At 40.4% G+C, this 27,955-nt stretch overlaps 1 protein-coding gene and 1 long non-coding RNA gene across 2 annotated transcripts in view; one reads left to right on the top strand and one right to left on the bottom strand.

The window, feature by feature from the left end:
- Positions 1-262: 262 nt before the first annotated feature.
- The window catches only part of LOC148156396 (uncharacterized), a 144,879-nt gene continuing 117,186 nt past the window's right edge, over positions 263-27,955 (bottom strand). The window contains exon 2 of the long non-coding RNA XR_015764615.1: positions 263-335. This is a non-coding gene — a long non-coding RNA (uncharacterized LOC148156396). The remainder of the gene's footprint in view (positions 336-27,955) is intronic.
- Positions 325-5,527, top strand: LOC148156398 (uncharacterized). The gene is made up of 5 exons (XM_088010129.1): positions 325-375; positions 467-487; positions 559-636; positions 789-860; positions 954-5,527. The coding sequence occupies exon 5, from the start codon at positions 1,183-1,185 to the stop codon at positions 5,245-5,247; it is 4,065 nt and encodes a 1,354-aa protein (XP_087866255.1). The 5' UTR covers positions 325-375; positions 467-487; positions 559-636; positions 789-860; positions 954-1,182; the 3' UTR covers positions 5,248-5,527.

Raw genomic sequence — 27,955 nt, 5'->3', positions numbered from 1 at the left:
GTGGGGGGGAAATGTATGTACAAACTGGACAGTTAAAAACATCAACCTGCATCAGTAAGATATGATCACAAATGAGTACTCCACCCAGCCAACTCCCCATCGATCATCAATATAAAAGCCGAACTGTTAACAGTTGGACAGCAGACCTCATAAAAAGCATCTGACCGTCTACTCGGAGAGACTCTCAATCAAAAAAAAAAGCATGCCTGGTGAGTACTCCTTTATTTTATGATTTGATTTTTTTTTAACAGAAAAGAATTAATTTTATATGATTTTTTTTTTTTTTTTTTTTTTTTTTTTTTTTTTTTTTTTTTTTTTTTTTTTTTTTTTTTTTGCTTACAGGTGAATCTGGAATTACCACTGATATTGAAATAAGTATGTACAAATCACTTTTCTTTTTTTTTTCCTAAACTTGCATGTTTTAAGTTTCTTACTTATTTGCCTCTTTTTTTATTTCATTTTTCAGAGACAGAGCCTCAAGACATAGGTATGTTATGTTTCATTATGTTTATTTATTATTATTATTTTGTTATTAATTTATTCATTTTCATTTTCAAGCTGTCACTACAGCTCAGGATGAGTGCCCTTTCGAGACTGAACTGGAAGAGGTGTCAGGCCCTACTTTCATCAATCATAGTAAGTTTTTTTTTTTTTTTATTTCCCTTTCCTATACGATAGTAACATTATATATTTATTTTAGTGCACTGATCCTAAACAAATAAGGAATGATTTTTTATTTATTTATTTTTGTTTCTAATTATTATTATTTTTATTTTTTATTTTTAAAGCTCACCTAACTATACACCCCTTCACCATACTCAAGGGGTCATGTATTGTAGGTGGCAATACTCCAGAGCCAGGTAGAAAAGATTGTCCTTTTAAATTTAAAAATATAATATATACATTTTTAGAATATGTATATAATTCCCTCTTTTTGTAATTAATTTCCTCAGGAGCTGAACAACCTGAGCAGGCAAGGAGGGAATTCCACGTACCGAGACCCCCAACTCCCTTCCCTTCTCGTAGCAACTCGCCTGAAGGATCTGAGTTGGACGGAGGCATCCTGGACCATAATTCCCAGGAACTGAAGCTTAAGACCCTGTCTGTCCTCGGACGCATCTCCAAGGCTTGCTACCTTCTCTTAAAAAATCAATAAAGTTGAATTAAAGTCACTGTGTTACCATGTCTGATGAAAATGTAAACAATTTAGATCAAAGTTTTTCACCACCTATACATTATTTTGACATGTTAGAAAATGCAGTTCGTGCACTTAGCAGACCACAGGTTCTCCCACCAGAAATCCAAGAGCAAATCGAAGCATATTTTAGACCATTAGACAGAGCATTACTCCACTTAGAAGAGCAACAAGAGTGTTCAAGGGTTACGTCACCTGCCAGAAGTGTGTCTCCAGACCATGCATTCTCTCAGGGTCAGCCCCCATGCGAGCCTCCAACCCCATATCCAACCACGGTTCCGACCCCGCCTCCAACTCCACCTCCAGAGTTAGCTTCCTGCGAGCATCCTACCCCGCCTCCAAGCTGTGCTGCACATCCTTCCGTGACACAGGTTGGTTGGGGAGAGCAAAGCACCTCTAATAATCAAACAACAGTCCGTCCAAGGTTTAATAATGTTGAAATTAGAGAAACACTGAGACTAACTACGCCTCAAGGTCCACCGGACCTAGCCGAGTTCTATATAAAAGTTATGCAATTTCTGTCAAATCTTACAGAAAGAATTATTCCACACGTTCAAAGAAACGATCTTGTACAGTTAGAAATGTTAACTGAAACCCAGAGCCATCATGTAACATTTTCAGTCGACGAAAATGGGGAAAATATATTGCAAGAATTTGAAAATTTCATAGAATCTGTAGCTCAGTCTAATTCAGAAATAGCTGGCAGTACAGATCTTGAGTTTGTTGTGCAAATTAATCAAAACCCACATGGCGGGATGGGTCAAATGCTCAAGGTTGAAAACACATTGATGTGTGAATTAATTAAAAAGAAAAGTAAGCATTTATACATTATAAATAACCGTACAGATCAGCTGTGTTTTGCGGCGTCACTGGCGCACCTGTGTTTCCCGCATTTGACCAGCGCTCAGGCATTATCTCTGGCATCTGACTGGCAGACCCAGACGGGTCTGACACCTCAAACTCCTGTCACCTTTTCTGACATTCCCAAGTTTGAACAACTTTTAAACAGAAAAATTGTAGTTTTTTTTCGTCCAGAGGGGGAGACAGTATTGTCAAAATTTCAGACCAGTTGTACAGACAGGACAAGAACGGTCTTTCTTTTATTGGTAAATCGTCATTACTATGGTATAAAGTCGATTCAAGGGTTTCTGGGAGCTAAATTTTTCTGTGAATATTGCTTTACTCCTTGCAATGGTAAACATTTACATTCCTGCCCAGGTTTTTGTTCTGTCTGCAATGAGCCTGCATGCCCTTCATCCAGCTTCGATTCCGTTTTATGCTCAGACTGTAATCAGACGTGCCGAAATCGAAAATGCTACATAAGCCACAAGAAACCTAGATATAGACCTCGCGTGAAATTGTTTGTCAGTGCATGTGACAGTGTCAAGAAATGTTTAAAATGTAAAAGGAGATTTCTCACTTACTTGACAAAACCAGGGAACCCACACAATTGCACGCAGGCAAAATGCCCAATTTGTAAGGAAATTCTACCCTCTGACTCAGAAGTTGCAGTGAAACATCACAAGTGTTACATTCAACCTTGTCAGTTAGATGAAAAACTGTCTGAAAACATAATTTACTTTGATATCGAAACGTTTACTGACGCCGCTGGCGTACATGTACCCTTTCTCATTTACGCCATCTTTTGGAATGGTCAGGAATGGCATTCATTTGGTCTAAACTGCATAACTGAATTCATTTTGCACTTCAGAACACCCAAATTTCGTGCTTTCACTTTTATCGCCCATAACGGACGCGGCTTTGATTTTTATATCGTGTTAAATGTTATGATAAAACTTGGGATATCACCGAAAATTCTTATGCAAGGAGGCAGGATTCTATCCTTTACGGAGCCTGCATACAAGTTAAAATTTATAGACAGTCTTTCCTTTTTATCCATGAAACTTGCAAATATGCCAAAGGCCTTAGGATTCCAGGATCAGAGTAAGGGATATTTTCCTCACAAATTCTCATCTGCTGCACATTTGACTTATGTCGGTCCTTTTCCTGCTCCAGAATTTTATTTTGTGGAGCAAATGAGTCAATCTGACAGAGAAAGATTTTATACCTGGTATAAAAAAGCGAGTCAGGAGACATTCTGTTTCAAAACAGAATCCATCTTTTACTGCAGGAACGATGTGGTCATTCTTGCAGAAGGTTGCAAAAGGTTCCGACAGGAATTTTTCGAGGAAGCAAAAGTAGATCCGTTTTCTCGTGTAACACTAGCGTCGGCATGCATGAAAACATTTCTTGCCAACTTTCTGCAACCAAATACACTGGCCATTCCCTCACCAAACGATTACAATCATCAGACAAAATTATTTTCAAACAGTTCCATTGAATGGCTAGAATATGTCTCCCAGACCACGGGCACATTTATTCAACACGCTCGGAATCTCGGGGAGAAACAAATAGGTAATTATTTTGTGGATGGGTACGCAGAAGTGAACGGAAAAAAATGCGCATGGGAATTTTTCGGATGCGCCTGGCACCGGTGCCCGCAGTGCTACTCTCAGCCGGCTGTTTGCCCGATAAGGGGCATCAAAAATGAGGAAATATATGAAAAAACTATGCAAAAAGTGCAAAATTTAAAGGGTCTTCACGGTATTACTGTACACGTGATCTGGGAGCACGAGTGGGTGGAACTCAAGCGCTCTGATCTGCACGTCAGAGAGTTCATGCGTACTTACGTAGCACCAGACACGCTTCGCCCACGTGACGCGCTCTTTGGAGGCAGAACAAACGCAGTCAGATTACGGTTTACTGCAGCTCCCGACGAGAGGGTGGCATATCAAGACGTAATATCCTTGTACCCGTCGGTAATGAAAACGCAATATTTTCCCCTGGGGCATCCTGAAATAATTTACAATGGCTTTGATGACCCAAGAAATTATTTCGGTTTCATCAAAGCAGTGGTTTCGCCACCACGGGGTCTGTTTTTCCCAATATTGCCCTTCAAAACAAAACAGGGTAAACTGATGTTTTCACTTTGCCGCACTTGTGCCGAAACAAACCAGCAGACAGAGTCATGCAAACACAACAGACAGGACAGAGCTTTGTCAGGCGTTTGGGTCACTGAGGAGTTTAACAAAGCTTTGGAACATGGCTATGAGGTGGATAAAATAATTGCAGTCTGGCACTTTAAAGAGAAAAGCAATGAGGTTTTTGTCAAATACATTAATACATTTCTGAAACTAAAACAGGAAGCTAGCGGTTATCCTTCCGGTGTAGACCCGGAAGACGCGAGAGAAAACTACATTTCCCAGTTCCTGGCAAATGAAGGGATTCAACTCGACTCACAGAAAATCATATACAATCCAGCAAAAAGACACATGGCTAAGAATATGTTAAATTCACTCTGGGGCAAGCTAGCTGAACGTTCTGAAAAACCACAGACAACAATTGTACGAGATCCGAGTGAATTTTTCTGCTTGCTTTTCTCAGGAAACTACAAAATCAAATACGTGCACTTCCTGTCCCCAGATTCGGTTCTCATACAGTGGATTTACAGTAAAAAAGTCTTATGTCCTCCAAATAAGACCACAAATGTTTTCTTGGCTGCGTTTACAACTGCATATGCACGTTTGAAACTTTACAAATACCTTGAACAACTCGGTGAAAATGTTCTGTACTTTGACACGGACAGTGTGATCTACATAGTACCACCAGGTGGCACTGTGTTACAAACAGGCAATTACCTTGGAGAGCTCTCAGACGAATTGGAAGGTGACTCAATTCTAGAGTTTGTCTCTGCAGGGCCCAAAACCTATGCTTATCAGACCAGACATTTTAAAAAAGTAATTTTGAAAGCTAAAGGTGTGACTCAGACTGTAGCATCCAGTCAGACTGTCAACTTTGACAGTATTGTCAATCTTGTACAGGGATACCTGGATGGAAACCACACAGGCAAGTTGCAGACTCCCCAGCAGACCATCAGAAAAATTAAAGCTGGCTTCTATTTGAAAAACCAGTCATTCTTAAAAACTTTCAGAGTAGTGTATGACAAGCGCAGACTCTTGGCTGATGGAAAAACCCTCCCTTTTGGATACTAAAAGGCAGAGAGAGAGAGAGTGACACAGAAAATAAAATAAAATGTCTCAAATGATGGATTTTCAAGAGGTGAAAAACTTTGATCCAAAATTGCAGTGCCCTTTTTCATGTCTCATTACCGGGCCCAGCGGTTCTGGGAAAACAAACTTTGTATTCAATGTTCTTGAAAATTGTTTGTCTACTATGAGTGAAAAACCAGAAAATGTTGTGTACTTTTTTGCCTCTATGCAACCTTTGTATATGCAGCTGAAAAAAACAAATAAAAATTTAAAACTCGTACAAGGTCTTCCAGATGATTTTATAAATGACAGTATCCTCTTTCCTCCAGAGGCCTCCTCTCACTTAGTTATAATTGACGACTTGATTTTTGAGGCTGCAGAACATCCGGATGTAGTAAAAATTTTTACACAGTACCGGCATCATAAAAGAATCAGTGCATTTTTCTTGACCCAGAACCTTTTCCTTAAAGGAAAACATACCAGAACAATTAGTTTGAATTGTACCTACTTTGTTCTATTCAAAAATCCGAGGGATAAATTGCAAATCAGTATTTTAGCTCACCAAATGTTTCCCAGTAAAAAATCTTACTTCCTGGAGAGCTTTCGAGACGCCACCAGCGTTCCGTACGGATATATAATTGTTGATTTCACACCAGACTGCCCAGATGAGTACAGGTTACGCACCGGACTACTTCCAGGGCAGTTAACCACTATTTATTTGCCACAGAAGAAGAAGAAAAGCTACTGATGCTTTTGCAATGTCTGCACGTATAAAACGCAATGCCCATTTTCTTAAGGCTCTCTCTCAATCCAGCCCTAAACAAAGAAAGGATTTTCTGAAAACCTGCTCTGCAGACTTTATTCAAACCCTGTGTGAAGTCGCGTTAAATGTTCTTAAAGGCAACATTCACCTTTCCACTTCACATTTCAACGCCTTGAAGAAACAAAAAAAGTATATCAGAATTTTAGCGGATAAAAAGGTTGGGATCAAAAGAAAAAGAAAAATTCTGAGCTCTCAGAGTGGAGGATTCCTTCCATTAATTGCTGCGGTTGTTCCCATTCTTGGTGAAATTTTGTCTGGCATAATTAGAAAATAAAACATGGCACAAAAAATGTACTTGATCTCTCCTGACCAACTCAATCAACATCTGAGTCAATCAAAAAACACTACAATAAGAGACAACGCAGAATGGAACCTGGATCAAGAAATGAGGCTGATTTTAGAACATCCCACCATGTCCTCTTATGAAAAGATTAAAAAATATGATGCACTTTTACAGCGCTATTTGACTTTAATGAAACAAGGTCAGGCCGAAGAAGAACGGGTCACGTTTTCACTCCGAAAGCAGGCCACAGATGAGTCAGCAGAAACACAGCAAGGAGAGACTCTGCAGCAGCAGCAGCAGCAGCAGCAGCAGCAACCTGAGGCCTCAGGACCGTTGGCTGCAAGTCAAGATAAGGTGTCAGAGGTATTGATAGCCATTCCTAAACAATCACACAGGAATGCAGAGTATATATTAACAAAACTGAGTCAAAACAGTGACGGATGGACAGCAAAAGGTGAATTGATCTATAAAGGGAATGTCATCCGTGGCTCACACATCTTAGACTTAGTGAAACATCTCTTGCTTCCTTTTAAAAAACAAAGCCTAGCCACACCACCTATGGGTTGGACAAGTTTTCTAGATTCTTTAAGGGAAATAAATATTCCCTCATCTTTTGTGAAAAACCCACATGCTCGTGAGCAGTACAAGAAACTACACGGGGAGACTTCTACTTCTGAAAAGAGTCCACTTTCTGGTCCTTTCAAGAAGGAAAAGAAAAATTATATTTTGTCTCCCAGCTGGACAGCGACTGACGGTAATGATGAAAAAGAAGGGAAGCCAATAAGGAAAATAAGACATCCTCCAAAATGGATCACATTTTCCCAATAGCAAAAGAACAAAAAAAATGACATGACATGTATTGTGATTGTTCAATAAAATGTTTTATTGATCAAACATTTTCTTTGTTTTGGTCATTCTTACAAACAAAAAAATCATTGCTCTTTTTTTTTATTATTTTTTAAATAGAGGGAAAAAAAAAGCAAACATTTATTTTTGAATTCCATACATTTCTTTAAACATCTGCAAAGAACAAGCTGAGTGAGTGAAAAAACACAGACTGTCACCGGTGATACATTTCTGATATTTTTTGACAAAATTATAAACCATCTTATCATTTTTATCCACATCATCAGAGTACTTTGATAAAATTTGCTTCAAGCTCATACCACAAGCACTGTGGGTCACAAAAAACACACAATGCTGTCCACAAACCATAGATTCCATGCTCTGAAGTTGACAAGTGTGGAATTCTATGTGAGAAGCTCGGGCCTTCATAAAATCCAAGATACTTTCTGGGTAATATAAAAATTCAGGGCTAAAACCATAGGGGTCAAAGAAAACTGCCCTGTCATGTTTTTGCAGTGCAATGGCTAACCAGTGTTGTCCAGGAAGATTTGATGGATCCGTATTGACAATCAGGAATTTTGGCCTTGGAAAGGTGACAGGTAAATATGAGAGATAGTCACAAGGAAAAACCCCACCAAATGCATTACCCACCAGGTGATCCAGTAATATTTCAATTTCCTGGTTGTTCATTCTTCTTATTTTTTTTTTTTTTTTTTGATAGAGAAAAACAAAATTAGACTCAATAATAATCTACCAAAATTCTCCGCTTCGAGTCCACTTCTAGGATCGAGTCATAACATGCATAGATGATCAAGGTGACTGTGGTTGGAAGAGGTCTCCGAAATCTTAGTTCCAGTCTCAGGGAGCCGCTTGACTGTGGAGACAGAGCATCCGTGTCTCCTGCAGGATTTAAATTAAATGCAAAGAGTGAATAACCTCGGGAAAACTCTGTACGGGATATACTCAGGGGTAAGTCCTTAAGATGTCTTCCTGTTGCTGTTACCAGATTATAGTATTCCCTCACAGTATCACCTTGCTCAAAGTTTGGCTGTAAGGCTTTGGCTGGAATCTGCCTTCCGTTTTTACACAGAGCCAGAAATTCAAGGTCATAGTGTTTAAAGTTGAAGGGGTTTAATTCTCGAGCACCAGTGAAGGCTGCATGATCCACCATTCCAAGTACCACATATTTTGGAATCAAACCCAAGAACAGATTTTCTTGTGTGCAAATTCTAGATCGCTCTGGAATTGAAAAAGTCTTGACATTAACTCGGGAGAGGTTGTACAAAGCATTTCCTCTGAGCAACGCTGATGCGTGTCCGATCCGCACAGCTGGGGACACAGTCACTTTCTTGATAAACAGAGACGCAGATAAAATCTTGAGCTTGAAAGTTGAGTCTCTGGCACACATGAGGCAGAATGCATCGTCTGCTGAAAGCTGTGATTGTAACTCGTAACCAGATCTTGTAAAACATCTACATATCTGCGTGTATTATTTGCGGTAAAATATCTCCACATTCTACTTTTGAGGGTACGATTGAATCTTTCCACAATGGAGGCCTTGAGGTCACTGGCTGTAGCAAAGTGAACAACTCCATGTTTTTTCATTAAGGCTTTGAAGCTCTTGTTAAAAAATTCTGACCCCTGATCTGTCTGAATCTTCTTTGGTATTTGGCTCTCTCTAAATACAGACTCAAAAGCTTTCACCACTTCTCCAGCTGTTTTTCTTTTTAAAACTCGAGCATAAGCTTTTTTTGAAAATATATCAATGACAGTCAGCAGATAATTGTACCCATCATTATACTCAGCCAGGGATTGCATGTCACAAAGGTCTGCTTGAAATTGTTTTAAAGGTGCAGATGCAAACACACGGTTTCTCTGAAAATGCAGCCTGGCAGGTTTGTGTAAGGTGTATGCATCTTGCTCTGAAAGAAAGTCTTTTATTTTGTCAACATTTACTTTTTCCCCAGTTTCATTTTCAAGATTCTGTTTCAATCTTTGAACACCTCCAAAGCTACCGGGATTAGATGGGTCAAAATAGACCTTTTTCATTAGCAACTCTTCAGCCATTCCCTTGACACTCTTCTGAGCACTTGTTGAGTAATGAGAGAATCAAAAAACAACACAGAGAATTTAAGAATTTCAGATTTTTTGTCTTTATTTATTATTTTTTTATTTTAAAGATTTCACTCCAACAAAAAAAACATTGCAAGCAGAATAGTTTCAAAAAATTGTGATAGTTTTTTGTAAAATATAAAAAACTAAATGAAACTTGTCACACTTTTAAATCACTTAAAGTAAAAAATATATATTAGCTAAACTTGTCACACTTTTAAATCGCTTAAAGTATAAAAATATATTAACTAAAAAAAACACACTTTTTAAAAAAATGAAAAGACAAACATTGCGGATCACTTCTTCTTCTTCACTGGACTGAAGCATTCTGAAACCCACCACAGCTGTTTGAGCAGATCAGAGCTCATGTTCTCATACATGTCAGAAATTGCAGCATGAAAGTGATCATCACACATTAGTTCGTGTAAAATTGTCTCTGCAACTATCTTGACTGTCAGGTCACTTGCTTGAATTTTGTGTTTGGTCAGAAAAAGTTGAATTGCTGGAATGAACTGAGGTACAAATAGTAGAGGGATAATGTTGTGGTAGTTGTCCTGGTAGAATCGCTCCTGAACAGGCTCCAGACATTCATGCTGTCTCTGGCTAGGGTGTCCGGTTCGGCATCCATGGCACTTTTCTTGTAGGAGCTTTGCAGCAGTGAGGTGTAATAGATGAAGCACAGCGGTTCTCACAGTTCCAATCAACTTAGTAGCAATCCATCCATCAGTTCTTGCTTCACCATCTTGAACATTACCTTGCTCCGGAGATGTAGGAGGAGGGGGAGATGGAGGAGGAGTGGGTGGAGTAGGGTCAATACTTTTTGAAGATTGAGAATTGTACTCTTGCTGTTCCTCTGGCTCCTCAGGGATGGTCTCAAGAGTTCCACCTACCATCCAGTTTTCAGTTTGAGTTTGCTCTTCTAAAAACTGGGATGGAGAAATAGCCGGAGATGAGGATGAGGAAGAGGATGAGTAGAAGACTGGAGAGGGTGGGTGATAGGGTTCCATGTTGAAGACTCCTTGTGAGACCTTTTTGATAGGGTCCCAGTATGCATCCAAAGTCCGCTGGTTGCCTTTTTTTTTTTTTCTTTCTTTCATGGTAATGAAGATCTGAAGTCCAGCTCCCCTGATGAGCAGAAGACGGTCTGTGGCAGGCCTCCCCCTCTGAAATCCTCTCATTATATAGAGTGGTGAGGGGGCGGGTCCTCAGAGGAGGTTGGCTCTGGAGGCGGAGCTAAAAATCTCAATCTTTTCTTGACAGTTAAAATATCCATCCAAGTGCGGGAGCTTCGAAACAAGTTGGAGATCAGATCTCCAACTTGCCAGATTTTATCTGACCATACCTGAAACGGGACAGCCAGCATGGTCCTGAATATTCCTGTGTCTGAATTGAAAGTTTCCAGCACAAACAGGTCACAGGTAGTGTCCGAGTTCATCTCACGGATGCTGGCGCGTAAAAACCAGCGCCCAGATGGAGTAGTTTTGCTTTCCCAGACAGCGCTAAAGATAATCTTACCTTTAGCAAGTTCAGGATCAGAGGGAAAGGGATGCAGTTTAGCTTGCTTGAAAGGTGGAGGGGAAACTTTAATTTCTCCTTCCTCACCTTCTTCTCCTCCTTCTTCTTCTTGCCTTTCTTTATCATCCTCTGGTTGTGGGGTTGATTTTCTCTTGCGAGGAACTGCCAACCTTAACACTGCCCAGTCGTTGTAGGTCAGATTGCATGTCACTGATGAGGCTGTTAGTTGTTCTTTTTCTTCCTCGAGCTGATACACAGAGAGTTCTCCTGTTTCATAACGAAAAAGGTATCCCCATTTTCCAGACATTCCATAAGGTTTCAATGACCACTCCTGTTGCAGGACATGACATGATGGATTCTGCACTCGGCACAGAAAAAAGGTAGCCTTGCGTGGCGCACCCAATGTGCGGTCTGGGTTCTCATAAACAGAGACTGGTGTCTCACAAAGGAGCGATGTCCCACTGGGTAACACTGTGCGGTGTCGTTTTTCCCCCACGCCGGATGAAGGAGTTTCAGAAGACGCAGGGGGTGATCCAGAGGAATCAGGCGTAGGAGGATGCTTGGAGTCCTGGAAGGTGGGAATCTCGTGCTGAATTGAGGATTCGAATGCTGATGGAGGTAGGATCAGATTTCTATCCAGGAGTGTAGAGGATGAAGCATCAGTGATGAAGCAGGGTCTCCTGATGGTTTGTCCATCTGCAGATGAGCCACATGGTAGTCGATTGGTTTCCTGATGTCTTCTCTTTGGAGGCTTTTCTCTTTTAATGCGAACCATTTTGTTTGTTTGTTTTTCTGTGAGAGCAAAGTGGATCTTACTCTAACAAATGCAACAAGTAGAATGACAGGGCCTCCGAAAAATGATTTAAAGCAGAAAAACAGAAATCCCACCCCTTTATCTCTATTGGCTGATTCATAAAAGTGGGCTGGGGAATCTGCAAGGAGCAGGAAGATAAAAGCAGTTGGGGGTGGAGTCTATCTGTGTGAGGAGGAGCTGCATTGGTATAACTGGGTCAAAAGTCACAAAGAGGGCCTGACCCCTTATTAACCATTTGATATAAAAGAGAAGGTTCCAGAATGCTGCCTGCTTTACATTGATATCAACTTGATTTATTGTGATGCAAGAGAGAATGTTCCAGAATGAGAATGTTCCAGAATGCTTCCTGTTTTATTATTGATAAGAACATATATGATGCAAGAGAGAGAATGTTCCAGAATGCTGCCTGCTTTACATTGATAAGAACTTAATTTATTGTGATGCAAGAGAGAATGTTCCAGAATGAGAATGTTCCAGAATGCTGCCTGTTTTATTATTGATAAGAACATATATGACGCAAGAGAGAGAATGTTCCAGAATGCTGCCTGCTTTACATTGATAAGAAATTAATTTATTGTGATGCACCAGAGAATGTTCCAGAATGAGAAGGTTCCAGAATGATGCCTGTTTTATTATTGATAAGAACTTAATTTAAATCAAAACATATGTTTTTATACGATAAGCATTTGATGACGCAGATTTAACGGTCATTTTATACGATAAGCATTTGATGACGCAGATTTAACAGGTGTTTGTGTGCGATAAGCATTTAATGACGTAAATAAACAGATGTTTGTGTGCGATAACATCGATTTTGATTTGGGCGTGGCACTTTAATCCATCAAACTCGATTAATTAAAATTTGACAGAAGCTTGTACCCTATATTTTTCCCGAGCCGTCAAAAGAACCACTTGAGTTGACTAATGTACCATCACTTCTTCTCATCCTTATGCAAATGTATGCAGCAAAGGCGCCCCAAAGTCTAATCAGATCATCCACTGTCAGTAGAATGCAAAGGGAGAAAAAAAACACCAACAAAAAACAGTGGTGTGAGAATTTGGAAACTTTGAATAAGGGGATTCATTCCCAAAGGAGAAAAAAAAATGTTTTCATACGCCTTGATCATTTTTCACATTTTATCCCATTACAACCACAAATTTCAGTGGATTTTATGAGACAGGACATCACTGCAATTAAAGCAGCTGTTCTTTTGTGTATATCTCCCGCTACCAGCTTTCCACATGTATTCTGTGTGATGTGGATTCTGCACTTTGACTGGGTCATTCTAGCATAAAAAAAAAAAAAAAAAAAAAATATATATATATATATATATATATATATATATATATATATATATATATATATATATATATATTGATCTATGTCATTGGTATTTCAGCGGCATGATGCTCCCGTCCTCGTATTTCTGTGAGGATTAAGTATTCAGGGTTATTCAATTAAGTTTTACTGAAATGGTTCCACTTCACCACACATGCCATTTCAAGACTCTCAAAACAGAATTCAATTCAGCTGCATATGTTTTGTTAATTTGTGTAAATGTTTCAATTGCAGTCAATTTAAGTTCATTATGCCATTATAGTTGGAAAAAGTTGGCCATATGAAAAAGTCTCAGTTCAAATAGTTCGGGGTGACAGTGGAAAGCAACAGCATCTGTTTAACACAACAAAACCTCCAGTTGATCTGCCACAAGTAGTGTTTTGCATGTAAGCAACAAAAAAAACCCCCAAAAAAACCCGTTTAATTCTACTCTCGCGATCAGAGAATCTTCAGCAACATGTTTGCTTTGTCCTTTGTGACAAATTACACACAGAACTTTTATTTTTTTTATTTTTTCTGCTTTCATAAAAAATTACCTTTCATCTCGTCTCCATTGCACAAAAGTCATGTTTTTGGACGGTACCTCTTTCCTCTTCTCTTTGTTTTGACATCCCCACAGCATCAGAACAGTCCTGCCAACAGGTTCTCCCGCTTGAAATGTGTATCGCAGTAATTTGGGCAAAAGGCCCAACTTACTTTTTGCCTCTTATTTTTCCTCTGATTAATATTCTTTTTCTCACTCTTTTAGTTTAGGTTGGCCATTATGCCACTTTCCCTTTTGAATTATGTTTCTTCTTTTTTTTTTGGTTGCCTTATTGCTTAACCTTGCATTAACCTTCTTCATAATGTTCTCCCTGACCTGCCTGGTGGTGTGTTTCTTGGTCCTAATGACCAAAGAATACCAATGAATGGTTATTCATTATTGTCACCTAATAACTCCCCATAAGGCCTTCATATAGTAGGTATATTTATATTAAAACCAGATTACACACAGGTGGGACTGAAATTACTACTTAGATGACTTTTTAGGCCAATTGATTGTGTTGGTTTGCGATATCAAAGTAAATGATTCTTTACTAAAAATAGCATGCCACACTTTTAAGATTTGGATTTTTTCAAAGAATTTCGAAAATCACATTCTGCTTTCCCACCATGTTTGCACTATGTTGTGTTGGGGTCTGATCTAATATCCCAAAAGTTCAAGAGACATGGCATGGCGTGATGTATCATGTATTAGTGTCCAAATAAAGAAAATCAAACGATGTCATTAAAAAAAAAAAAAAAAAAAAGCTAGTGGAATTTGACTTCATGTAGCTATACTTTGCTGGCTGACGTCAGTAGAGGTAGAATATGCGTGCGCGTGCGTGTTTTGGTGTGTGTGTGAGCGGGTGGGTGCGCGCGCGTGTGTGCGAGCGAGAGGGGGTGAGAAAGATGGAGGATGGAGTAGGAGGAAGAGGAGGAGGGGATGGGGAGTTCCGACGTGAACGCGCCTGACGGATCCCCGGCGGAGAGGGCAGCGAGAGCGCGCATCCCCGTCCTCCGCTCGTGAAGACACTGCAGGGGAGCCAGATGCCCGACTGCGAGACGCTGCCTGTGGATCCTCATCCCGAATGCCAGAGCAGGCGACACATCTCATCCCACCGCACAGAGGAAGAGGAGGAAGAAATGGAGGAGTGAGATACAATGCTTTTTTGTGTGTGTGTGTGATTTCATCTTTCGGGTCCAACTCGCTCCCTCTCTGTTGTTTCGGCGTCTGCTTTAAATGAAGAGCCTCTTTGGACTTGGAGTACCGGGCATCGTTAGAAAAAAGAGAAAAAACCTCCCCGTTATTCCACTGCTGCTGCTTCTGCTGCTGCGGTGCTGCTTATTGTGAATTTGGAATATGTCGTGCGGCTCCCTGCACCAAACCATGGAGATTATATCACGTGGATTTACGCTTTTTTTAAACAAAACTGGACATCTACAGTAACATCGTTCTTTTTTTTTAGTTGATCTTTCTTTTTTTTTTTTTTAATTGCCCCTCTTTTTTTGGTTTGTTTTCTGTTCCATTCTTTCATTTGATGTGTGCCTACTTTTATTTTTTTATGATTTCATGAATTTAGATTTTCCTTTAACCTTTTGTTTAGATTGTTTATTTCCATTTATACTTTCTTCCTTTTTTCCTTTCCTTCTCCTCTTTGGACTGGATGAAGTGGGATGCCTCACGGAGAACATTAGTGGGGCGCAGCAGCAAAACGTGAATGAATAATAGTCCCCTTCTCCGTCTGAGACGTGCCATGGATGGGAAACTTAACTTGTGTCCACGGAACCGATCGGGGAATAGCCTCCTCCTCAAATAACTGCTGCTGACAGCGACCAGGTAATGTGAGCCTATCGGCAAAAAGAGAGAGAGATTTAAAAAAACAACAAAAAAAACTCAACTTTGTCTAGCTGGTGTGTGTTTACTCTTGTCTGGACGTGCTTATTTTTTGATGTCGCATCCAGCTCGTAGCTTCAGCCTGTTTGGATAGGATTTTCACAAGGGATGAATTATTATTATTATTATTATTTGTCTTTTAGTATGTGATGTGGAAGATGGATCACAGGTGGGACAGCTGACAGCTCAAATATCCTCAGTCCCTGAAGGAGAGAGCAGGGATTGAGCTTTAGGATTCTCGCCTCTAAAACCGACCTGGAACTTTGCGCAGTGGCCACACAGACGCACACACACACACACAGACGCACACAGTTTCCACTTTCCATTCTAGCGTTTCTAGACGCATTGGCATGCTCACTTTTTCCCCTCATCCGCTTGGAAGACAAAAGAAGGTTTTTTTTTTTAGTTTTCTATATTAATCATATATTTTACTTTTAGTTGGTGAGAACTAATTGTTGGCAGAAGGATACATCGTTCGCGGTCTGATTACAACGATTTTTTTTTTTTTTTTCGTGCGCAACTGTGCGCCCGTACGAGTGAGCGGGCGGCTTCCGCCGTTGAATGTTAAAGAGGATGCACGCAAGAGCATGCATGGGGAGAAAAGAGGAGAGATGGAGGGGGGTGGATGGGCTGGTGGAGGTGGTGGTGGTGGTGGTGGTGGAGGGGGGCGGAGAGGGAGTTCACTGGCAGCGGATCGTGCAACAGAAAGCCCTTTGAAAGCTGCAACATCGCGGCGGGTTCGTCTGCGCCTGCCGCAGTGCCGCGTCGCGTAGCGCCAAAGCTCCGCTCTTGCCCGTGTGCACGTCGGGCAAAGCTCTCCTCTCCAGAACCGCTCGCCTTCAGGAAAGCGAGCAGGTGGCTCCCGCGTGACGCTGAGCGAGAATGACAACCTGGGACGCGACGGAAAAGGGAGTGCAAAGCAGCCTCCGAGCGTCCTCTCCCTCTGTCTGTTCCTCTCCATGCCATCTGTTGAGCGTGCGGAGCGTGCGCTCCCTTCTTCACGCACCTTTTGATTCAAAACTCCCATCACCTACCACCGTCGAATCTCTGCTACATGTTCATTTTAAAAAGAGAAGAGGGGGAGGGGGTGAGTTGCTCAGACTGTAGCGAGGAGCTGGATTGTGTTGTTCCTTTAAAATGCCATCTGTGATAATGTTAAACTTTCTGCCTGAGCTCGTTGTGCGGGAGGCTGTGCAGGACGCACTGATTGGTGTGCAGCGACTCGTTCAGTTCAGATGAACAGGTCATCAGAGTCCAGTTTTTTTTTTTGTGTGTGTGTTGCGAACTATTTCGTGACATTACCATCACGTGACTAAGTAACACATGGCTGTGAAGTGAAACAAAAGCACAATTTTCAACATCCAACAACTAAAAATATGTGGCGAGTATATAAGTATTCTGCCAGTGGCGCCTCCAGGAGATTTTGCAAGAGGCGGTTCAAAGCAGACTGAATGTTTTTGGAGGGCAGGCCGGAAACAAAAGACGCTTTTGGAGGTTCGTTTAGGTTTTGAGACAAAGCTACGAATGGTAAATGACACAAGCCTCATAGAGGAGCTGCTACCAGTGAGTAGATGTGCAGCGTCAGTTTTCCTCCACACGCCGGCTTTTGCAATGCGTTTAGTTTTGGTTTGGTCTCACATGTTTGCTGCGTCTTCACATAGTGCTTCTCGTGGCTTTCTGTCAAAAGTGACCCTGAGCAAAATGTAGTTTTGGCTCCAACACCACAGAGCACTCTTTACAGTGAACTAGGGCGCTACTGAAAGGTATGCTTTGTTTTTGCTCAACCATCATAATGGTCCTTTGATATTGTTTGTCAAATGAACTGATCAAGAGCCCATATAAAGCAAGTTTGACTTATCTTCTACAAAAATTCACTTACCCACAAAATATCACAAGAAGCTTCATTAAACATAAAGAACAGTTCTTCAGTTGGCTGTAAAAGCCTTTGCATAACAAAACACTGGAAGTAAGGCGTGATATGAATAATAAAAACATTCCTAAGTATTTCTTTTTTCCAGAACTGTACGTGAGCCTTTTTTGGATAGTAAGGAAAATGTCCTTTTGTGCAAGCGCAACCCCCCCACCCCCTACCGCCCTTTGAGGTTGAACAGATTCTGAGCTCACTAAAGCTCCAGCATTTTCTGAAAATGATTAACAAGCAAAACTTCCAAGGCTCCTTTCAAACACCGAAAAGACAAGATTTTAACAACCCCTGACGATGCAGGGATTTCCAGATTCAGCTTTGTTTGAAGTTGATGGAACCTGAAGGATCACATTTTGCACCCTTCTGATTCTATAGATGCAACGACACATGCAGGATCCCGGGCTTTGACTGCAGGGAAACGGTTCCAAGTTCAGCACCACGGACAAAGGCCCGAGAAGCAAGAAAACACTTCTGCAACGCCGCTCTTTGTTATTAGAGAGTTTGAGCTTGAGTTATATTAAAGATGGGTGAGGGTAGGGTGGGGGTTTATTATTCTTTTACTCCAGAGAAAGTTAAAAATCCACACTGTACCGATAGACAATAAAGTACAGGTTAGTTGTTTTTTTTTGTTATCCATCAAGGCCATGATATGCAGCTGATGCAGCACATCTTTCAGGTCCTGTGGGTTGTGAGATTGGACCTGTTTGTCCCCCACATCTCGTCAAACCTGTGATCAGATTAAGGTCTGGGGAAAACTGGAAGCCAACCGGTGAACTCCTCAAACGTGTTGTGCACCTCAAACTGTTCCTGGATCAATTTCTTCTTTTTTTTTTTTTTTTTTGAAGTGCTTTTATTAAGCACTAATAATGTGCTTAATAACTAAAGTAGCACCAACATAAGCTGCGTTTCCATTAACCACAAAACTGTGCAAATTGAAATGACGAAAATAAATTTGCTTAATGGAAACAAATAACGGCAAAACTTTATTTGAAGGGGTAAACATGACACAACGGTCATGAACATGAAGGAGCACTTAATGAATGTTTATGACTGTTGTCATGGAGTGTCATTTGGAAAACGACACTTTTAATGCAAAGTTGCATTAAAAGTCCATTAAAAGTGCCAACTTTGTATTAACGGTGTCATTATTTACCATATAATGCAAAGTTGACTGCTTTAACTTTTTAACTAAGTCACGTGATCAACAGCCGGTTGTTGCTATTGTCAAAATCCCATGAAGAAGACAGCAGGAAGTAGTTTTCCTTGTAGTTTGTAGTTTGTCTTTGTTCTTCTAGGACAATGTGCAGCTGAGTCCACCAGAGCTCTCACACAGCACGGCACAGTTCATAAAAAGTCGTGTTGTCATTTGAACGTGTTGAATCTGCTGCTCGTCCATAAACTCACCAACTACAATTTGAACCAAAACGCTGCATGCGTCGCTCCAACGCCTCTGATGGCTGATGGATAATGAGCGTTTTGGTTAAATTATGAAAATAATGTCATATCTGTTTATCTCCACCGCTGCCATGATTTTCAGTGACTTATCACTTGCACTAGGTTTTCAGACCTTTTGTGATGGAAACGCAGCTGCAGCTGGGAAGGTTTCCCATTAGAACTTTGCCCACAATAATTACCTTCACCATTCTTTTCTTCTTCCATCACCAAACTGTTGTCTAAAATATCCAACGCACTAAAATGTGCAATCCTGCAAAAAATAGCATTAGTCACTACACACGTCAGTGGTTTTAAACATATCCTTAGTAAAATGGATAGAAGTTTGCCAAACGTTTTGCAGAAAAGAGTGGATTCTGACGCACCTATTGAGCGACAAACATTTTAGTCTAACAATTATAACTTCTCACGAGCAATTTTATACCGTGTTCCCACGTAATTAGTTGTTAGTCTGAATGAGTGGGAAAAAAAACATGAAAGTTGAACAGAGAAAGCCTCTTTGAGCGTAAATCCCCATTTAAGTAGTAGGAATTATTGGACGGTTCTTTAGCATGAATTACACCATGTGGCATCTTGGCAGGTGCAAAGCCTTTCATGAGAGCAGCGTTTCCCTCTGATGAATTTGTGTATTCTATGCCAAACTGGTTGCAGACGTTGCCCACAGTGATCTCCAGAGAGTTCTTCAGTTTTTTTTTTTTTTTTTTTTTTTTGGAAGAGCAGTTTTATGCATTCTAATTTTCTTCTTCAAGTTTCCACCAAGGTCCAAAATGAAACTGGAGCATAGCTTCTTGATGGCCTGCAACGTAAGCCACTTTAACTTGTCGTAAGGAATAGCCTGTGTAGGCTCAAGGTTGCAAACGGCCATAAGCAGAAATTAATTAAATCGTGAGAACATGATGATTTTTTTTTCTGTGTATTTGTAAAACTCTTGAAAAAGCATTGCCTATAAACCCAAGTCCTCAAAAAAAAAAAAAAAGAAATGGTTTAAATTTTTAAACTCAGTGGAATTTAGGTAAAAGAAGTTATGAAGTTAGCTGAGCATGTGGAGGGCAGGACTAAATAAAGACAGATGATTCCCTGTGGTGACTCCTGAAGGGAAAAGCCAAAGCAGCAGTAGAAGAAGGTTGTAAAAAAAAAAAAAAAAAAAAAAATCTGTAGCACTTGTTGCACATAAATTGCTGCTTGCTCCTTAATTGTTAGTATTATTCGTTTCATTTTAAATGTAAAGAAAGAGAATTGTAAGTGTCGTGCATTACTGTAAAAAATATCACGGATGCTTGGCAAATGAAATGAAACGAACTGTAGACTAAAACCCAGCAGGAGGGTCAAAGAGGGCTGCGGAGTGGCTGTGTTATCACTGCGCCATCATCTCAGCAGCTGCTGGGACTGCAACACATATGACAGTGTGGCACATATCAGCTGAAGATATATTAAAATGAGCCAGCTCTGTGGCAGTTTTATAAAGCCTGCAAATGTGATACTAATAACATCTTCAATATCCACCCACATGTCACAGACCAATGCTGGCACTGAATTGGTTTTTTGTTTGTTTTGTTTTTTTTTTTGTTTTTTTCATCCCTCCTCCTCCATTGCGTCTCCCACTGACTTTTACCCCATAACCTCTTCCTCACCTGCATCTCTTCCTCTTTTTTTCTTTTTATTTTTTTTCCTTCCACATCTCAATTTGGCTCAAGTGTTTTGTATGAAGTGCACTCATCAGCACACACACATGGCAGGAGGGAGGAATCCCAGTACAAAAAAAAAAAAAGTGGCGATGGGGAGTCAAGCTGTGTGTGTGTGCGCACACACACGGGCTGTTTAACTAGTGCATATGTACTAAGAGCCAGGCGACAGCTTGGTCCTGCCTGGATCACTGCGCGCTCGCTGTGCCATTGTTCCTCTGACACCCCTCTCTTACATGTGCAAAAACACATTTCCTCCCTACCACCGTTCCCTCCCTAACAAGCTCATCTTTACCCTCCATTTTCTCCTCCTTCTTTTTAAGCCCCACACACCAATTGTGTCTGTTGTGTCAGTAAATTTTAAAAGGATGCTTCTTTTCTGATGTCGGGATTGACAGGGAAAAAGTCATCGTGCTCACTCAAACTTTCCCAACATCTGGTTGCTTTGCGACCACAAACTTCCAAGTATTTTATTGGTGTTTTATGTGAGAAGTTACCCAACAAAAAAAAGTGCAGAATAATGGTCAAGTGGAAGAAAGAATGTTTTCAAATTGCTTAACAATTGGAAATTTGGCAGCCGGTGAGAGTTGATAGAAAGAAAAAAAAAGTATCGGAACAACAAAGCTAACCAAACAACCTCAGCTACAATTGAACAGTTTTTATTAAAGTAGTTGTTCAGGCAAAGTTAAAACGTAAATGCAGATGTTATTTGAAATGAACATTTATTTTCCAAAGTAGCAATTTTTCAGATTTTTTTTTTTTAATAGACATTTAAAAAACATTTCATATGATTTCCTTTATTTTATTTGCTAAAGAGCGCCATTGTGCTTTGATGAATTTGAGAACACAAATGAAAATGCACCCAATTACAGCTGGAGCTGATTTCCATTGTGTGTTTCCCTGCCAGCTGGTACAATTTGAATGATTGAAAATAATAAACTAAAACATTTTTTTATAAATAAATGAATAAAAAAGGGAAGTAAATATCAAGATAAAATATACCAAAGAAGAAGAAATAGAGTAAAAGCAACATTCTGGGCTGCTTGTCAAATTTCATTTGCACAATGTTACAATCTTATACGGAAACCGAGGACCCGATACGAACATGAATTTACACATCAACACAAGTGTGTGTGTCTGCGAATGAGATATTCATACACATGGTACGTGTGTACATGAGGCACATGCAACAAATTCACACACATCGGAGCATCTCCGATATTACAAACAATTTTATTTGAAATAGTTTTACTAACTATTTTTGCTACCACTTCACAACTATGCACCGCATTTTGTTGGTTTATCACATAAAATACCAAGAAAACACACTGGTGTGTGTGTGTGTGGCCGTCATATGAAGAAGTGTGGAAACATTCCAGTGACGTCTATACTTTTAATTTTCTTTTAATTCCACAAATGTACTGGCTTTGATATACAGCCGTAGCTAGGATTTGTGTATTATTATTATTATTATTATTATTATTAGGGCAGGGGCATCTCCTTCTATTATTGTGGTTGACTGCGTTATGTAACACGCACTGACAGATAGGCTTCAGAGTTCTCCTCACCACATCCAGATGATCTGCTGTCAGCTTTCTGCAAATCAGCGATCACAGACCCAGGTCACTAGATAGCAATAGAGCGAGGGGAAGTCGGGGGAAAAATTTAGGTCACACAGGGTTGAAGGAGAGGTCAGAGATGAGTTGAATAAAAGAATTCTCATCTCTCTTTTTGGTTTCATATGTTGTCCCCCCCCCCACCTCCGTATTCATATGCTGTGCCATGCTCCATTTGGAGCCACAGATGCCTCCATCACTAGGGCGGTATTCATTTGGCATGGCCCCGGGTGACTGTGTCAATATTTGCAATGAGTCCCATTTTGGTTCGGGGCGGCTCTATAAGCATGACTGGGCACGGTTTGACACTGGCCATGAAGAAAAGTTAACAGGAAACAAGAAAAACACTCATCAAAAGCCCCGTAGACCTGCTTTGTGCAATAATTAAGTCTTTTTGGCAAGAAAAACAAAAGGACAGGGGCTTCTGTCGAAGTACACAGGTCGAGGCTGCCAGTGGGGCGGCGGGCGCGGGGAGTGGAAGTACACAAAACAAATTAATTGTCTGGAATTGCTGAGATAATTCAAATCTCTGATTAATATCGATCGTGCGCAGGATAAAAAACTGCCACAATACAAGCACGGAGAACAGTTAATTCATTGAGCTTTTTTTTCTTTCCTTCCCTCTGTTAATAAGTCTCTTTGTGCAAAGACGAACGAGAAGACTTAGCTGGGCAATGACTGTGCAATTTGAGATTGTTACTTCATGTGCTGCAAGCTGTGCAGCCTTGCGAATGGGGGGGGGGGGGGGGCTCCTAGCCGGTGACTGACTGCGTCCCGGCAGTCATATTTGCTTTTTTTTCTTTTTTTTTTTTTTCATGTAATGTTTTTCATAATGCGTGGCCCTGCGGGGTTGAAAAAGAGCAGGAGCTGGCAGATTGTATTGATTCAGAGCATCTAAAGCCGTTGTTTTATGGGGCCATACAGACGGGGCCTGAGAGGATTCTTGAAGTTAACGCGTTTTCATGATTGCTTTTTCTCGGCAACCGATAGGACAAGCGTTTCCTCTTCATTCAAAGCACACCTTTATGACTTTCCTAAAGCTCTCGTTCATTTCATACCTTTGCCTTTTTCAATACCAATATGTTACACCTTGTTCTTCTCTTCTTTTTGATTATTCATGTTATCTACTCTGAAACATCCACAGTCTCTCTCCCTCTCTCTCTTTGTTTTGTACATGAGCACACACAGCATACCCCATTTCACTTGAGAGAAAGCCAAGCAGCAAGCTCCACTACTTAATGTAAGGGGGGGACTGAAAACTCATCTGCTTTAGCAGTCTGGCCTCATTCGTCGGCAAAGTGCCCCTACTGTCACATTCATTTGGCCCCTATTTCTGTGCTTTATGGGGAAGGAAGCTTTGAGTTTGCAGGTCAAAAAGCAAAAGGTTGTTCTCTGCCAAAGCAGATGGAAGGAGTCGAAAGTCCTTCGTGGTGTGATTACATATGTGCAAGAGTTTTCTGTTTTAGATGCTAAAACAGCTGCAGGATTCTCACTGGCTTTGCAGGCGGTAGCATCTGTTTGGGGGTCTTGTGAGGCTTTAGGATGGGTTAATGACCTCACCTATGAAACTTCTTTTACCTGTTCTGTTCATTCTCCATATCAATCTGTTCATCCATCCACCCGTTTTCTATCCCTCACTGTGTAAAGTGGCTAGTGTTTATGTCTAGCCTGTGACGTAAGAGGAAATTGAAGTACCCAGAAGAATTAAGCCATGAATCTAGGAAAAGACGAGCTCTGGTCAGCTGTAATACCAAAGGGGGTAACAGCATTATGACTGTGCCGTCTGAACAAAAATGGGTTAATGCATCACTTAGAACAGCTTAGTTCAATCACAAGCCCAAAATGAGGTAAATTTGAGTCTCTGAAACAAAACAACATCTTTCATTTTAGCCAGTCATTTACTTTGTAAAAGTGCTAGGCATTTCAGTTGTAATTAAGTTGCATTTTTGCAACCCAGAATAGTAATAGTCAGAAGCTAAGATTCCAAAAAAACAAAACTAATTTATGCGTGTTTTATTTTTTTGTTTGTTTTTTTTTTCCAACAAAAACATTTTCTATTTTTTTTAATCCTGGCATCCTCACACTCATCTTTATTAAAGAACTAAGGGGGGGAGGGGGGGGGGACAGTCATGGCAAAAGTAAGAACTGGAGTTTCTTTTAAATAAGGGCATCTCATCTCCCCAGGCTGTTGCTGTGGACAAACTGTGTTCTTGGAATGTGCTCAGCTTGCCTGTTTGAATAAAAGTTGAGAGAAAAGTAATATTACAGACATTTGGAGGTAAGAAACCAATGAAAGGTTTTCTCCTTTCATCGGTTCACTGCAAAGCCATTGGCAGAATGTGGTGCATGTGCCTGATATGTGTTTATGTGTGTGTGAGTAGTATGTGCTTGTCAGTGGCGACAGGGGGCGAGGGGGGTCTGCAGGTCTAGAGGCTTGTCAGGACTGCTGCTTGTGTATTTATGGAATAAGAAAAGGGGGACAGGTGGAAATCCATCCCAGAGAGATGCTGGAGTGTCTCCCAACCCGACAGGCCTGTACGCCTACAGTACAAAGCTGGCAGAGACAATATGTCTTTGCCCGTAAATACCTGTTGCCATGCTTTACCTCGTGTTTCTGAATGACACGACCTGAGGCTGATCAAGATGGATTTTGTGTCTTCTGGCTCTCTTTGCAAGTTCATGAACTAGCTTAAAAGCTGCATACACCTTTATTTATTTATTTATTTATTTATTTATTTATTTATTTATTTATTTATTTATTTATTTATTTTTAACTTGTATTTATTACAAGCAATTTAGCGATTTGCACAAATGGTATGCTTTAAAAATACAAACCCAGTATGGGTTACTTTTGCAAACCCAGTCTGTGTTGTCCAAGCGCCATTGCGTTGGGACTTTGATGAATTGCACTTTGAAAATGTTAACATTGTATTGGACCATCTACGTCTTTGAGCTGGAAGCCATAAAAAGCTTGGAAACTTTTAGAGCGCCACGTTATCCAACTTGAATACAACCTTCAGCGGTCCGACACATTTAATTGGTGGGCTGGTTGTTTGCACAAAGAAGCGGAGAGCTGCTTTTGAAGTCGGGTCGAGATCAACCTTACAGAAAACACATCGTTCTCCTCATAACGAGCTCTGTGTTCGTCACTTCAAAACTTATTCATGAGCGAAACACAGATCTAAAACTTAAGTAAAGTTTTTACGGCTTGTGTTGTTGCTGAAGCAAAACGCTACTGCGATGCTTTCGCTGTTTCTACAAGTCATCCGGAGCACGATGAGTTTCGTTTTATTTTCAGAAAGGGATTTGGTTTGTACTCTGTCATAAAGAAAACACTTAGATATGAATGAGCAAATACTTGTTAAGCAGCAGCCCTCTTAACTTTTGATACATTATTTTACACAGCCCATAGAAAGTGGTGTTCTCCTCACCGATGGCCAAAACCCAAGGCATTTAATTACCTTTTATTTAATGCCCCTTGTTGAGAACGCTGTTGGTGGATCGCCCAACTGGGGTGGCTATTAGATTTTGCAACCACATCGGCGTGTTAGGGTGGCAGATAGTAATTCTTAAAAACAACAACAATAAAAGGACAAACTAGCTTTAGCTGCGCAGCTTTTAATGTTCTAAAACTAAATTACTGCACTTAGTGGCAGGACTCCAATTTTTATGGGAAAAAAAAAAAGAGTCTTTCAGAGCTCGACTGTCATCCTATCATTGATATGTTGTCTAATTTAGTTTCCCCACTAAACACCCTGACCGGAGGTAGCCCCCGGCCTGCATTTGCAGCAATTAGACTGAAAGATGAAATGAGAAGGTTGCATAGGCCAGCTATGTAATTAAACTTGGAATGAGAGGCCATGCTGCTCCTATGATGTAATGCTCCTCTCACCCCCACACCGTTTCCAGGCACTGGTTCAGTGGTCAAAGAATATGCTCTTCGTCACCGGTTTACCTTTGCTGTCAGCGTGTTCAGTGTGCACCAATAGGCTCATACACACACACACATTCATTGTTAAGTTGTCAATATAAATTAGTCGGATTAGAACGGCGAGGTTCCACAACCATTGGAGCAAGTTCTGAAAACGAGTCAACGTACAGTACGAAAGTCCATAAACGTCGCAGACGTCACCGTTTCAAGAAGGGAAACCTTAACATGCCTCACCCTATAGCAGCTCTTTCTAGCTCCCTGTGATCCGTTTGAGAATATACAACATATGCCCAAGCAAGATGGGCTATATATGCAGTCCCTCATAGTCAAGGGCAAGAGTGCCTAACCTAGTGAAAGTACACAAAGCGATGCGAGCGAGAATCCTGTTCATCCTGTAGGACTCTCTGCCGGATCAACAGGATCACAGGCGTTAGGCAGAAGAAGGCCCTTGAGGATATGAGAGTGCAAGCAGAGCGATGACTCTTACGGTTTTGACTCTGAAAAGTCGTGAAGACAGAGACACTTAAGACGTTCGAGTCTGACTCATCGCACTGTTTGTGGTACGCAAGCTTCTGATAAACACTTAAGAAATAAGTAACAACACAAATAATATAAGGAAACTGCACTTTAGTGTTTGTGTAGGACGTTAATAACGTAGACATCTGTCAAGCTCTGCTTTGTTTACCTTCAGTCAAATTAATGGGGAATTTGTTGGTCATATCATGTTTGATTTGTACTGAACAAATTCAGTCATGCGTACAGCTTTGGTTTTTGTGGCTCGGTTTGCAGTAAATACAGAAAAGACAGAGTGAAAGCTGCTGCTTATTGATCAAATACAAAAGTTGTATTTATCCGCCTAACATTTATTGGGGATACTGAAAAATTCCACCATAGTGCAATTTGCAGGCAGAAATTATGAGACATCGCAGGTTCATGCGGAAGCCTTTTTCTTTGGAAGATATATTCTTTTTCAATGTACTTCACTTAAAGCACAGCATTTTTTTTTTTTTTACATGTTTTATCCCTCATAAAGCAACAGTACTGGATTATAAAAATGTGTTCTTGCAGAGCAGATGGTACAATTAGAGATAAAAGCTTTCCATGTGTGCCGAGGATTAAAACGTTGTTTTATCCATTTAAAAACAAAACCCTAATGCATCTGTGTGACACATGATATTGGTTTTCTTAGTATACAACACTAGGGGTTTATCACAAATTCTATTGCAGACATTTGTTTGTACATTTTGTCCCAGGCAAAGTTAAATGTGCACTTTTTTTTTTTGCTACTCAACTTCCCTACAATATGGTGTGTCTACAGAGTAATTATATATAAACTCCCCTCATCGGAATCCAGAATATGCAGATAAATAATTGTGAATGTTCTGGGTATGTGGTGCGCCTGTTATCAGCAGACAGAAAATTATGTTACCAAACAGGAAGCATGTTGAGGTGTGTTGAGTAGCCAGAATTTGTACTGAAGTAAGAATTGCATTATTACTCAAGCGGAATTAGCTCTTATGGTGAAATAAAACTACTCCTGTGCTGTAGCCAGTGTTTTAGATGTACTATGCATTAAAAGATTGCAGTTCCTTTTTCTGTTTTGTCACGAGAAACACAAATATAAGCAAGAGTTAAGAATGGCATCTTGAATATTCCTGTGTACTGACCTTGACTGCATGAAGCTGGATGATGTTACAATTACTTACTTACTTGCAGTGCACATTCATATTCATATTGAAAAGTCATAAACAAACGATGTTGATTATTCACACACATAAATATGTTTTTAACCCTTTGTTTGTGTTCATTATGATGATTTTCCACCTTCATCATTTAACATTGGACTATTACATCAGACCAATATTAAGAAAATACTGAGAGTTTTCAAACACAGAAACAGGCGCTTCATCAAACGTGTGTTTGATGTCTGCTTAATGCTTATTTTTAAAAGGTAGAGT

This window comes from Poecilia mexicana, unplaced genomic scaffold (genome assembly GCF_051168715.1).
Source record: "Poecilia mexicana isolate PSO_F unplaced genomic scaffold, ASM5116871v1 scaffold_11, whole genome shotgun sequence".
NCBI lineage: Eukaryota > Metazoa > Chordata > Actinopteri > Cyprinodontiformes > Poeciliidae > Poecilia > Poecilia mexicana.
Note: the sequence above shows the minus strand (reverse complement) of the source record. Positions and strands in the feature narration are given on the sequence as shown.